This window comes from Anser brachyrhynchus (assembly GCF_964034855.1).
Source record: "Anser brachyrhynchus genome assembly, chromosome: 3".
NCBI lineage: Eukaryota > Metazoa > Chordata > Aves > Anseriformes > Anatidae > Anser > Anser brachyrhynchus.
In genome coordinates this window covers 48,790,641-48,804,610 of record NC_137696.1, presented here as the reverse complement: position 1 = coordinate 48,804,610, position 13,970 = coordinate 48,790,641, and the positions used below count along the sequence as shown (strand labels likewise).

Genomic DNA, 13,970 nt, shown 5'->3' with positions numbered 1-13,970 from the left:
GATACCACTACCACCCATTTTAGCATTTAACTGCTTTTAAAGAACTATCACAATCAGCTTTTAAATATAAATTAAGTATAATTTTTAAATATAATTTTACTTATTATATTCAATGGAAATGTTTTATTTTGCTTATAGACCAAAGCAGTGGCTGAAAAGAAAAACAAGCAAGAATTTAACTTCGAAAAAGTAAGTCACCAGGATCTATCTAATCTCAGCACTTTATTGTGCAGGTGTGTATATGTATGCTTGGGAAAGGTACAGTGGGACCAAGGAGAAACACTGCTAGAAAAAGATATCTTTTCGTGTTACTTCGGACGTGTGCTGTGCTGGAGGAGGAGCGTGCTGGCTGTTGTGGACAGCTCGGTATGGAAAGAGGCATGTTACAACTCTGTGTCCTTTCTTTCTGATTTGTCACCGATAATTTGAGGAGGTGCACTGTATGTCAGTGGTGTGAAACTATGTGAGTACCCATAACGTGTAGCATACGCTGTTTTAGGCACGTGGTGTTAAATTTGCATTTCTAATCCCATATGGAAAGGGAGGAAAAAAAAGCAGATTGGCTTCCATTTTTGAAATAACAGATGACTTTTTTCCATTTGTCTTTTTGTGCTAACCTGTTCTATAAGTGTAACCAGCACTGGCCTTCTTAGCTACATATTTTTTTGCAGATTTGTGCAAGTTGTTTTGTATGCCCAATCTCTGCCCAGGGTCGTGCTGTGATCCAGCAAGACCTTCCAGTGGAGATTCTGTGTGGAGTGCTGTACTGGTGGAAACACTGGGGCTTCAACTACTACCTCTATAAAGGTTATGAATTCCCTGCTGGTTTTGCCAGGGAGTTCTGGTGTAGTGTCAACTGTGTACGTATATTTATGTAGTTGAACCATTGCACCATATGCCCATCTGTGTTTCTCACTGGTCAAAAGCTCTGCAGCCAAGGAATGGGAGCGCTCTGCAAATGCTGGGTGCTGTGGGTAGCGTGTTTTATTGCTCAGGTTTGTATAGCACAACATGATTCACGTTTATACAAAGTAGGTCCTTCCCATGTGTCCAGTTTTGTGTGAAATGAGAATCAAATACTGACCCTCTGTTAGTCCTTACTGTCCAGAGGTTAGATAGACAGCAGTTAACTGTTCTGCAGTATGATTCAAAACTCAGTTAGTATTATTTTATAGCATGCCGAGTTCAGGTTTTAGCCAGGGTTTCTCTGGGAGTGTGACTTTGTTGTGGTCTGTCAAGTATTATTTTACAACGGGTCAGACAACTACAAAACGCTTGCAATTTCTTTATGATGTTCTAGGCTCGCTTGGAAGTGCACAGGTTTGGGATCACAGGCTATGAGAAACAAGAGCAACGTTTATGGGAACGGGAACGGGCTATCATGCTGGGGGCCAAGGTAATTCTTGCTTGTTTTGTGCTTGGAGGTGACCCAGCTCTTACAATGCAGGAAGGTGATAAACACTGTGGAGTTTTGGCACTACTTTAAAACACCAGATTCCATCCCATGCCCCTTCTCCCACCTCATGCTTACTTCACGTTTTCTGTTCAGTCTTGTCTATTTTCTATAGGCATTTGGAAAATTGGTATGCTTGTGTTACCAGAGATGTTTAGGTGAAATAGGACTGATTGGGATGGAAAACACCACTTACTAATCTTTAATCAGACCATTCAAAACTAAGTGGCTGGAGGGGGAACTACTTCTTCTGAAGCTTTTTAAAGCTTCTCTCTCCCAATGAATTAACATTTTTTCTAGGTCTTTGGGAGTGAGGAAGGGTCTATGGTTTTTTTTCCAGTCTTGGTGTTACTGTGGAAACTCTAAGTCTGCTACATAACATCAACATCCCTCTCTGACAAGAAACATATACTTCCTATGTATCTACCTTAAGTCATTTCCTCTTACCCAAAATGAAATAAACCATGTCTTTTGTCTTCCCCACCACCTGAAAAATTGTTTCTATGCAAATGTGAATATTTTTTTTGAACCTATTTGAAAACTTCATTGGTGGCATCATTCCCAATCTTTTCTGCAGCCCCCCAAAAAGGAACACATCAACTACAAGACATATCAAGAGAAAATGAAACAGAAAAAAGCAGCGAAGGAGGATGATAAGGGAAAGGTTCGTGTGAAATTTTGTCTTTAACAATTTAGCGTGTAAGAGCTAGCCCAAGAGCCTGACAGATAATGCCTCAGGCACAGGAGGAGTGCTTGGGCTTGACACCTGCTGCTCCCCATGGAGTGGGTTCCTGACTCCAGCAGGACTCACCTCGTCAGTCAAAGCTGGTTGTGGGCAGTATGAAAGGCACAGAATTTGTCCTGAGCTACAGTGGGCTTCAGTGCCCTATCTTTAGAGGCTGGTAGACTGATGACATGAAATCATCAGCTATTTATTTTTTCATGCCTCTCAAGAGAAAAAATATTTTCTCCAAATAGTGTTTGTTGCGTATTGAATAACCACAGAAAGCCAGATCTTCAGCTGGTTTTGTATCAGCGCAGTTCCATCTAGGATCTTGCTCACTATTTCAAGCAAGGGTGAGGTTTCTGTTGCATCCATCCCCTAGCACGGCCTCTCTGGCCCCAGGCCTGTTCCCTGCCTCTGCTGTAGGTGGGAGCAGGCTGCAGGGCAGGTTTCTGCTCCACCAGCCTGTCTCCTGCCACCTTCTTTTCCAGGGGACCTACTTCTCCTCCTCTGTCACGTGGCTTAAAGCACAACCCAGTGCATGGCCAAACGCAGGCGAGCCCTGTTGTGTGACAGTACACTCAGGCAGGCAGCTAGGTGTCTTTGCCTGCTAGCAAGTAGGTCTTTTGACCAAAAGATCTATCACGTACCCAAAAGGCAGGTCTCCCCTCGTGTAGCTGGATCTGCACCTCCTCACGTGGCAGGGGCAGCGTTTGGGCCATGAGAGGGCTGTGCCTCCCGCAAGGTGACGGAAGGGCTGTGGGCATGGTGTGGCGCCTCTGGATGCGTTGCATCACTTGTCCTGTCAGGAGGTCTCCCAGCCTGTTTTAACGCATTGCGCTCTGTGAAACAAAAAGAACTGTGTGCTGTTTGTGCAGAGGGTTGTTTAGCTGAGATGCTCGGTTCCTTTGCCATTAAAATATGTATCTTTAGACACAGGAACACAAAGGAGATTCTCTGAAGAAGAAGAAGAAGAAGAAAGACCTGAAGGAGAGGTTAGACATTTTTAAGACTGGTAAAATTTATTTCGTATAGCTTTCCCAGTGTATCGCCCCTGTCTAACTATGCACAGTCTTACACCACAAGTCACACACAAATTTCTCAAACTGCAGAACTCTTTGTTGCAAAGTGATGACCTGTGTCTAGCAGCTCCAGAGGCTTTAGGTATGCAGCTTAACTGAAAACGTGTCAGTTCTGCTCCAGCATGTTTAAGACTGCAGCTGGAGGTGGGATGGTTGGGAATCCCTGTGTGGGGACCTGCGATATGCCACTGAGAGCATTTGCACTGAGAAATAATTTTTGCAAAACACAAGCTACAACGTAGAGGCTTGGAAGGTAAAGTGACATCCTTAATTATAGTGCAGCAGGCTCACTGACATGTGAAACTCTTTATCTCCTTTGTCTATCTGAAAGTCGTTGTGGTTTTAAACTCTTGTTTTAATGTAGTTCATTTTGTAATGTGCTACAAGTTTGGATGGCGAATGGTAATAAACGTTCTGGGGTTGTTACACGCTATGATTTGGTATTCCGTAATACCAACCCTGACTGCATAAATAAGTGATGTTTTTCACCAAATTGAGCATTTTCGTGAGTTTCTGCTGTTTCTCTTGATTCATTTCTTCCCCCCCTCATATTTCAGGAAGGCCAAAAGGAAGAAATCAGTGCCTAGCATTTGGCCTGCAGGACAAGTCGGAAAATTCAGAGATGGGACTTTGATTCTACAAAGTGGTGACATAAAGAAAATTAAATCATCTAAAGTTATCAAATGAACTTGTGATACAGAAGGAAATGGACAAAAGCCATAAGACAGAATTCACACTGCCACCAAAACATAGCTCCTTGCCCTGTCACCGTGTTGTAATTCTTGTACCTTATTTTTTGTTGCAGGTTTTTCTATCTTCCATTTGTTCTTCGGGGGAATATGAGAATTTACCATTTTGTAAATAAAAATAAGACTTTTTAATAATTAAGAAGGTTGCACAGGCTATTTTTATTAATCAGTATGTGCTAAAGAAAGCATTTCACTTCATTTCAGTATCTAGAATTAAATTATTGGCTCTAAGCAAAAGATTAATCCATTAGTTAATGAATTAAAATATATAGCTCTTTGCTTTCATCTGGAAGGAATATGGCAAAAGCAGTAACTTATTTGCTCTGAACCTGAAGGAGGTGTTCTTACGTGTTTAAACACTTACCAGGCATACATCTGTTTCTGCTTATCTGAATTGTTAGCGGATAGAGGAGCTGCACAACAGACAGTTCTGCCCAGCAAAGCCTTTTAAAGCTTCAAAATTACCTGCTTGAGAATGAAAATGCGCTTTTTCTGAAGTTTTGTCCCAGGTAAGAGTTAGAAACTCAAATTGTACACCTCCAGAAAACTCCAGCTAGTCACTGTTTCAGATCGCAGTTTTGGGGGTGGTAGTGATGTAAGACAGTGTACAAAACCAGACAAGATTCAAGACCTGAGCCAAATGCCAGATGAGGCATAGACACCCAGTAGCTCCTGATCGTTCACGGTTATCTCAGGTTTGTTTTGATCAGTGTTCCTGTGCCTTGTAAGCCTTTTCTATGAAATCTTTGTCAAAACTGAATTTTTTGTGCTATTTTGATTTCAGCAATTCGGTCTGTCTGAAAGAACAATTTTGCCCTCTCTAGCTTTGTTTGTTTTGTTGTTGTGGGTTTTTGTTTTCTGAAGGTTGTGTTTCCATTGGAAATGGAATTAATTGTTATTCGTTGAGTTTCAGCTTATCCAGGAGGGTTTGGGAAGCGTGCTTCCTAGCTGCTTCCTGGGAGCCTGAATAAGGTGAGCTCTGACCTCATCAAGTGATGAGGTCCAAGCCAGCTTACAGCTAGCATGAGAACAGCAGCACCAGAGCCTGCTCCCTTCCCAAGATAAGAAATTATCCTGAGGTAGGGAGAACTACAGCACGGAAAGGGATGCTTTCTCACACGCTTCTTCCCCCATACCTTCCACCTTACTTTCAAGTCCTAGAGATAACGCTGTGCCAACACAGAGAGGACTAAAAAGAGGGAAGGAGCAAGCCTAGAGGGAAAATAGAGCAAGATAAAAAGAGGAAGGGAGTGTTTCTGCACACCCTTCCCCTTCCCACACGGCTCCAGAACTGGATTGCTAAATGCTGTTATCACATTTCATAATTGCTTAATTGCATTTCTTCTTATTCGGTATTGGTTGCAAATTCAAACCGGAAGTAATAATCAATCCCACCCGGTTACTGAATGTGCACACTGCAGAAATACCAAATCACAATTTCATGTGAAGGTGTAATCACCAAGCAGGACTGAACAGAGAGCATCAAGACTTGCTGAGGCAGCAGGATGGGCTTTGGATGTTACAGAATAGCCTCTCTTTTAATTTCTGGTTGATCCTTGAGCTCGGTTTTACAGTGCCCACTTCTAGATAAAGTGCTGTTTATCTGGCTTTGGGTATAATATAACTTGGGAGCTTGTGTCCTGACTCAGCCTAGATAATTTAAAGGGTTCATTTTCCACCTCCACAGCTCCCGGAAGGTTTTTAGGGGTGAACTTTGGTCAGAATGGAATGTCTAATTAATGCAGTCCCGGTCTCGGGTTTTGTAAGTGCTGTTAAAGAAGAGGTGAAGGAAATTCAGTTCTTAAAATAAACAGTTGAAAATTGAAATGCCAAGCTGACAGTGGAACATTAAACCTTAGAAAAAAGTAAAAGCTTATTCAGAATGTTGTTTCCTCACACATGTAAGCATGCAAACACACAGTGCTGTGGATGCATTACAAAAAGTTGCTGTTACGTGGTGCTACGTTGCTTTTTAATATCACCTTATCAAGGTGACTTAGGTTGGCCATCCTACCTTCAGGATTGTGTTCTCAGTAAAACAGTGATAGCTTTAGGTCCAATTTTGTTACTGGACACATTAACAAAAATGATAATGACTGGCATTTGGCTAACTAAACTGTTGAGAACCTTTTATGCACTTAATGTTTCTCTGGACTAGAATGTGTTACAGTTATATGCTCTGTTATTGAGGATGTTCAACCAGCAAACAGTTCTTTTGGGGGCATGTACTGATGCATGAAAGTCAGTATTGACCGAATAACAGATTTGTTGCAGGCAAGGAAGAGCAAGGACCATCTGATTTTGCCTGTTAGCTGCAGTCGGATAGCAGAACAAGGGAGAAAAGGAGAAAACTTTGTCACAGTAAAAGGCGTAAGAAAGAGCAGATAGGAAGAATACAATCAGTGTTATTCCTGTTTCCACGTATGCTGAAGCCATTGTCATTATCCTTCCTCTCAGTCAGAGCCTTTGCAATGAAAGAGCAATGCAAAGTTGTCTCTTGCTTAAAAAGCACCCTACCACCGTGATGGATGGTGTCTCCACACTCTTGTCTGTGCTTACTCCCAATTGTTTGTTGTGGCCAGGCTTTTGTTTCTTTCCCCAGCATTGCTCTTACCATGTCACGGTGCTTTCTTCTTTGTTAACAGGTGCTCACTGAGGTTGTGTAGATTAAACAAGTGCCTTTTTGGAGGGTCTGAGTGTGCTACCTCCGTAGCAGTGCTCAGTCCTTCTTGAGGCATCGGCCTGATAAAGGTCTGCAGCACCAGTGTGGTAGGTAATTTTAAACTGTATTACAAAGCTTTCTCTTTCCTGTCCAGTCTGACTTTTACACTTACATGATGGCCTTTCCAATCAGATCCTTCTGGTGCTGTCATCGTTTTCAAGTCGTGCTTCTTCCACCATCAGGACTTTCTGGAGACTGGGAAACTGTCTCTGTGAAAGCATCTAAGATGGGTGAGAGCTACATAACATCCCCATGTACCCTACAGAGTACACGAGCCAGAGGTAATCGGGTGGTGCTGTGACAGAGATGTGTCATATGTGCTAAGTTCAGACATGGATGGTTTCTCTGAAGAAGAGATCTTGGTTTTCTCTGGATTGGTAACAAAGCAGGTATCAACAGCCGGGTGTGCACTGTGACAGTCTTTTCAATAATAGTAAGAAAGCCACTGATGCTGAATTTGTTGGCAATGTTTTAAGAATTTATTTAGAAACTGTAAAACGACATTAACTCATATGTCAGGTTTTTCCAAAAGAGTAATAATAATACACAAAGTTTTAGACCAAAAGACAAAAAGCAGTTTGTTTCCAATTCAAAAAATACAAACTTTTGCTACAGATACAAAATTATAAAAGTTTCTATTTTCCTCTTGATCTGGTGACAGACACATGCAGAAGAGATGTATATTTCACCAGGTCCAAATTCGTATAAGGTATGGGAAATGACGCTAAAGAAAAAAATGTTGTGGTTAAAAAGAAAACAAAGAACTTCTCATCCTTCACTTAACCAGAAGTGAACACCATGATCTTATTCCTTTGCACTTTTTTTGGTTGCCAACATTTAAATTAGTGTTATTCATGCTTCATATAACAATCAGAAATAACAGCAGTTTTACCTCATGCATTTATTTCAATATTCATCACATAATGTCTTCTCACCATGCTACCTACAAAGGTTAGTTTTTACTGACAACATTAAAGGAAGGTGGTAGCAGCCATCAGGATGAAAGAATGTGATCTGGATCCATAAATACTTAGATCTACTGACTTACAAGAAAATATTAAAAATCCTTCAATCAGCAGAAAAAAATAATTTAGTCCTGTTCTGCTTGGATTTGCTTCCAATAACAAATTCAACAGAAAGTCACTTAACAGAAAGGGAAAATGCTGCTGAATATCTGGCTCAGCCAACACATACCTGTCTCCTGTATTGTGCAAAGATGCAGAAACCCCACCCACCTAGTTTTTGTGGCTTGCATAAGGGCTGCTACACATAAGAAGACTGAGTGCATCTTATTTGTGGCGGATTTGTGCTTCAAGCTGCCACTCCAGCCATTTGTGTGTGCAGCGTTCAGTAATACTGGATAGAGGAATGACCAGAAATGTTGTCAATAAAAACTAGAAGCAGCTCACTTAAAAAAAAAAGTTAATAAAAATTAATAATAGTAAGACGACGCTCCATCTTTGATAGTTTTCAGTGACAAGTGCCCTTTACGTTTGCAATGTGTTTGATTTGTTACCATAACCTGTTGATGGACTTGTGATCTCCCTTCCAAAGTTGAGCTAGCCAAGATGTTTGGGTTTTTCAGATTATTTTACCTGGTTCAAAGGTTAATTTTTTTCTCTGCTATTTAAGCAGAATGCTGCAAAGCTGATAAAGCCTGAGATTAGGTCTAACAACTCTATTTTCTCATCTTTGTGAACAAAGGATGTACTAGATGGTACCAGTAAGCTGCTGTTAACAGGTTGTTGTACTTTGCATCCCTTCTCACAGGAACAGGTCATCTTAATTGTGGTCCAAAATGCACCACCTTGTTGGCAGTCACAAACATAGCATTTTTCACATGGTAGTAGTGGCAGCTTAACCTTGACTCTCTTCCTCTTTCTTCGTTTAATGTTAATATGTAAGAAAGAAAAAAATCTGCATATCACATTTCTTCTTGCTCTAGAACAACTAGGAAACTAGGGTATTGGTGCTCTGTGCCATCTTTACTAATTATACTTCGAAAAGAAAATTAAAAAACAGAATTCATACAGCACTACAACAGAACTCTGATCACCAGCCAAGAACAAACTACAGCAATACACTGTAATGGTTTATTTACAACATGATGGAACACTATGCACATAATAAATTACATTTGATACTTTTCCTCTTAAATTCTGATATACGTAAGGTTTTTTTTTTTTTAATTAGGTCCAATATATTTTTCTTTATATGTCTTAACAGTATGGCAAATAGGGGAGGTGACAGGGCTGTTTGCCTGTCTTTTACGTTTTAGAAGCCAAATTGCTTTCCAAATTCAAGATGCATCACAGTATCCTACTGTCCTTACTGACATGGATTTTAGTGCGCATCTTTCAGCCTCAGAAGTAGTAAGAGATTGTCAGCTAGGCCTGTGCTCTCTTAGTAAGAGATCTTCACAAGAACTCTTTCTGGGCTGATGAGGGAAACACAGGTTCAGGAAATTGTGTAGCACTGCACGCAGTGGGAGATCTGACAATGCCCCTGATGGCACAGTTCTTCTGTTTGGTCCCACTAAACTTAATAGGGAAATTTGCAGAGGAAAGAGCCAGGACAGGACGATGGTTCACAAAGGATAATGTTTGGGTTTGTGTGGGTAGGTGAAAACTAAGAGTCCCTTGTTGCTCTACAGGACAGAAAGTTTGCCTACAATATTTATTTAGCAGCTGTGCAGATGTTCCAAACTGACATATTCAGAAATCAAGTTTCATTGTGCTTATTAGAGGAGGACTTGCTTCTTTGTAAACATTTAGTCAATTTACAACTGCCTTATGGGGACTCCGTACCACAGGGGATGAAATTCATCCCAGTGCAAAAGACTCTGCTTTCCTATTTACAAGGAAGAGCCTGTGCTCCAGGAACAGATGCATCCCACAAAAAGCAGCTCTGTGCTTGTCCAGGTGCCTGGGATACAGGAGGAGCAGGAGCTTGGAGCCCCAGAGAGCTGCACAAATATCCCAAGGAATCAAAAGGAAGCAAGAGACATCCAAAGCGGTCCCCTTTGGTATCTATGCCACTGTTTGGTCCCCTGGGTTCCTCCTGGATAGTCAGCAACACAATTTCTGCAAGGACCGCACTACAAAAGGCTGGCTCCCTCCCAGAGAAGGGATTTGGAGGAAATAAAAGCTGGCAAAAGAGATGCTGTAGATGAAGAACGTGCAGACTGCTGGATTTACAACCAGATGAGAGAGTTACCTGCAGAGAAACAAGCTACCTCCTGCCTGAGCAAAGAGGTGAAAGTGCCCTGCTTCTCCCCACCTGACGCTGTTCTGCAAAAGGCAAATTCCGCTCTGCTCTATGTTCAGATGGCTCCCGCTGCCATCTGGATGCTCTGCATAAATATACGTGTGGAGTAATTCGTTTCCTAGCATAATTCTATCTACTTAAGCATTATTTCTGTTAAACTACCAAAATGCATCCAGCTAAGTCAAGAGACTACACTCTGTTGGGGTAACTTGGTTTATTGCTATGGACCATGCCAAATCCAAGTCGCTGAATTTGTACACAACCAACACATACACCCACTTAGTTTAGGTTTAGACCTAGGCTAAATTAGTCGTACTAATGCAGGATACCTACTTCTAACTGTATTCCTTTTATTTTATTTGCATCTCCACTAGGTTAATGAGAGACTGTAATGGTAGCTAGTCTGTACCCTACCTGTATGAGTGTTAGAACAACAATGAGCTTCTAGGAGCTTCTCTACAGAGCTGATGCGGGTCCCTACCATCCATATTTCCATCAAAACTTAGTAACCTGCACCACTCACTGCATTCTCCCCAAGGTACAACACTAGGAACCTATACCAAAGCAACTATGCAAACCAAACCCAAGTACTGCAACGCTTCTAAAACCCATTCAGAATTAATTTTAAACATCTGGCAATGGTTGAAGAGCGGAAAGATCTAAATTCGTTTGAATTCCCTTCACAGAAGCTGGGAGTAAAGACAAAGGTTCAGTCCCAAAACAAACAACGTCTGGTTGTTTTTAATAAGAAAAGTGAAAGTGGAGTGCCTTCTGTATTAAAATTATCATGGGATGTGCCTCAATATAAAAAAACTATGTGCAACTTATGTACAGTATTCCCACACGCTGCTCTGACTGGCAATACTCAGCTTTTAGGTTCACTGAAGACAATTTTACGATGAGCATGCTCAAGAGGAAATTCAGGGTCCAATAGCATTCTAGCTGAGGTAGGTTAAAGCAGACCCACTAAATTAGAAAATCCTGCACGAGTTCATATGGCATTAAACAAAACCAAAATTAAAACACAGTTGGTCTCTGCTATTCCTTAAGAAATCAAGATGAGTGTAGCACAGTTATTCCAATGTTTAAAAGGTTACTAATACAATCCATTTCAGACTTTGAAGAAAGTACAGTTGCTTTCCTGCTTAACAGCTTAAGTTATTTTTTTCCTGTTGTTGGTTTTGTTTCCTATTTCAGTCTTGACATCCCTGAAGGCGCATTGCTGTTGTGCAGGAGAGGTGGGCTACAAGATGCTTAGCTGGTTACAGGCACTATGGTGGCAGGCTGCATTTCACCTGTGAAATAGCCCGTGACTATTTCATGCCGGGTTGCCTTCCGCTCCCCGCAGTGGCTGCAGGGTGGGATGCCACCAGTGAGGACGCTGGCTGCTCTGTCACAGTGCAGCCTTGCCAGCACTCAGCACTACCTGAGTGACGTGCTCAGGCCAGGGACTGAAAGTGCCCCTGCACCAGGCTGCCCTAAGGGAAGCCTGGGCTGTTGGTCCTGCGGCTGTGGTTTAATGCAAGGCAGTTAGCTGGATTTGGGTTAGGGTATTTGTTTTCAGGCTTCATAATTACTTGTCTGACAACAGTATGCATGTGCTTATACATATGCTTAGAGGGGAAAATCTGTATAAGCAGCAGAATTTAAGAAAGGACATAATACATCAATAGGATATAACAGCTGATGCTTGTGGTATCTTGTTTGATACCACTGCACTTATGTAGGATTGGACAAAATGACAAATGACGAAGTCTGAGATGTCGTGGGTTCACACAGTCTGCTGCATCTTGGTCTTATGCATTACTGCTATGCACACACAGTGCATATGTTAACTTGTTTTAGAGGAAAAGAAACACACAAACCAATATGTTTTCTGACAACAGCATGCAGGTGGTAGTGCCGTGGTTATGGGAAGTTCCACGTTAGTCAGACTCATGTTGTCATGGACAGCATCTGAAATGGCTTCTTGCTTTCATGGGAGACACAAGAGACAGTCAAGTCTCACAAAGTATTTATGTCCCAATCCAGAAAACATCTTCAGAATGGATTTAGCATTAATCCTATGAATCTCTCTTGCTCAAATGTTTCATGGAAGTCAAGACATTAGATACATCACCCTAATCTAACAGAAAATTAAGGCTTTTGATCTCAAAGCTACATTGGAACTACAGCTGCCCAGGACTTACAGGATCAAGGCTGAAAAGCAGCATTTCTCTGTGTGGAATACTTTGCATATACCATATCTAAATAAATCTCTTATCAGTTAAATTCAAAAGGATCTACCCTGCATCATTTTTCAAGAGTTGTGCTGATAACCACAATCAGATCTTCTCTGTGTGATTGTGTCCCCACAATCACACTTAAATAAGAAATATGAAAATGTATCAAGAACATTTTTCTCTCTACCTTTCATATCTGAATTGTGCAGGTATCATGGTGCAAGCTCAAACGAGCGCAACTATTATGTGACAGCATTTGGAAAACAATCTTATTCTCGTTCTGCCACTGAATTCTAGGGGAACACGAGTCACAGCTTACTGTAGTCTAGAGACAGAAGGAATAGTTAAGGTAATTTGAGCCCCTGGAAGTATCAGACAAAAGAATCTTGCACGTGAATTCTTTAACTGAGCACACAGCTTCCACTTCAGCTGCCAAAACACACGCTGTCTTGAATTAAGGATTTCAGGAGGCAAAGGAATCCAGTTCACCAACTGGTGAATTGTTCCAACAGCCAATGTTCCCCAGCCCTAGTCTTGCCAATTTTTTCAAGCATCCTTAGTATCTTTTGAGTACAAATCCAGCCATGGGAGAGAAAATACACTCATTTAACTTTTCACCTTATAAATATGTGTATGCGTGTTGTGTGCACATGTATGCAGTGCAGTACAGATATGTGCAGGTACCCATTTGTAATCACGTGCCAGTTCTGTGGGTATGCTTGCTATGGCTTGTTAAATTAAAGATGGAGTGGGCGAGCTGTAACCAGTGGAGTACTCAGTGAGCAACATGGTGTACAACATTTTACGTAGGGAAGAGAATGCTTTTTTGCTGACTTACTAAAAGGTGCCAAATCACACTGAGAAAGCTTACAGAATCCAGCAGGGGCTCAGGCAGGAGCTTCATTAGTTGCTGGGCAACTTTGGCTGCTTTACACATTGTGGCACCTCCAGTCCTGTGTGCAGTGTCACCTGTGCAAAGAAGAAATAACACTGGCCATGAGCATCCCCCTCACACGTTCTTGGCCATGCTCTGCCTTAACTTGGTCATGGTAAATGTAAGCCAGGTACTTAAAGGACGTAGGAAGGCTGCAACTGAAAATCTGTGTTGAAAATAGCAGTCAGGTGCCCAGGAAAGTGCACGTCTTCCACTTTTGTGCATCAAATACAATAAAGCTACGAAACCTTGAAAGATTTGGATGCCATCAGCAACTAATGCTAATGTTAATGTAAGGCCATGTGAGGTTTCTTGCTTCAGTCTGGGGATTGTAAATGATGGATATTCCACCCCTGACTGCATTGGTCCTGCCTGACTAAAATCAGCCTTCAGTCCTCAGGCTCCTGGTATTTCCATTGGTAGAGGTGCTGGTTCTCCCTTACATTACCTCCTGTTTCTAGCCAAACACAGTGGTTTTGAAGTAAAAAACGCATTATATTGAAAGAGGGTTCCTCCAAGAGGAGATCTCTTGGGAACAGAGAGAAGTCTCTGAACTTCATGAACAATGTGCCAACTGGGTCTTCTCTGTTGAACTAATTCTCTGACCTATGTTGTCTTTGCTCTACTTACCACTGTGCAGTTGGCATTTCTGTCTCTTGCCAGTGTTAATTATCTCTAAACACCAGATCTATGTGGAATTCGGATACTCATGCTTTTTAGTCAAACTGGCAGAAGCAGACTTAGCCCTGCTGCTTTCTAAGTAGAGTTTTGCAGCAGAACAATGTAGGCATTAGGATGTGTAGGCATTTTTGCTTGC

The 13,970-nt window shown here is 41.6% G+C and overlaps 1 protein-coding gene across 6 annotated transcripts in view; it reads right to left on the bottom strand.

The window, feature by feature from the left end:
• Positions 1 to 7,189: 7,189 nt before the first annotated feature.
• TRIM67 (tripartite motif containing 67) overlaps positions 7,190 to 13,970 on the bottom strand; it is a 42,036-nt gene continuing 35,255 nt past the window's right edge. For 5 of the 6 annotated variants that reach the window (XR_013948522.1, XM_080585208.1, XM_080585211.1 and 2 more), the window contains one exon: positions 7,190 to 13,188. Coding sequence is in view for 5 of the 6 variants with exons in the window: in XM_080585208.1 (XP_080441334.1) it covers positions 13,123 to 13,188 (66 nt within the window). In the remaining variant the exon portion in view is untranslated. The remainder of the gene's footprint in view (positions 13,189 to 13,970) is intronic. The other variant, XM_080585209.1, reaches the window with a different exon arrangement.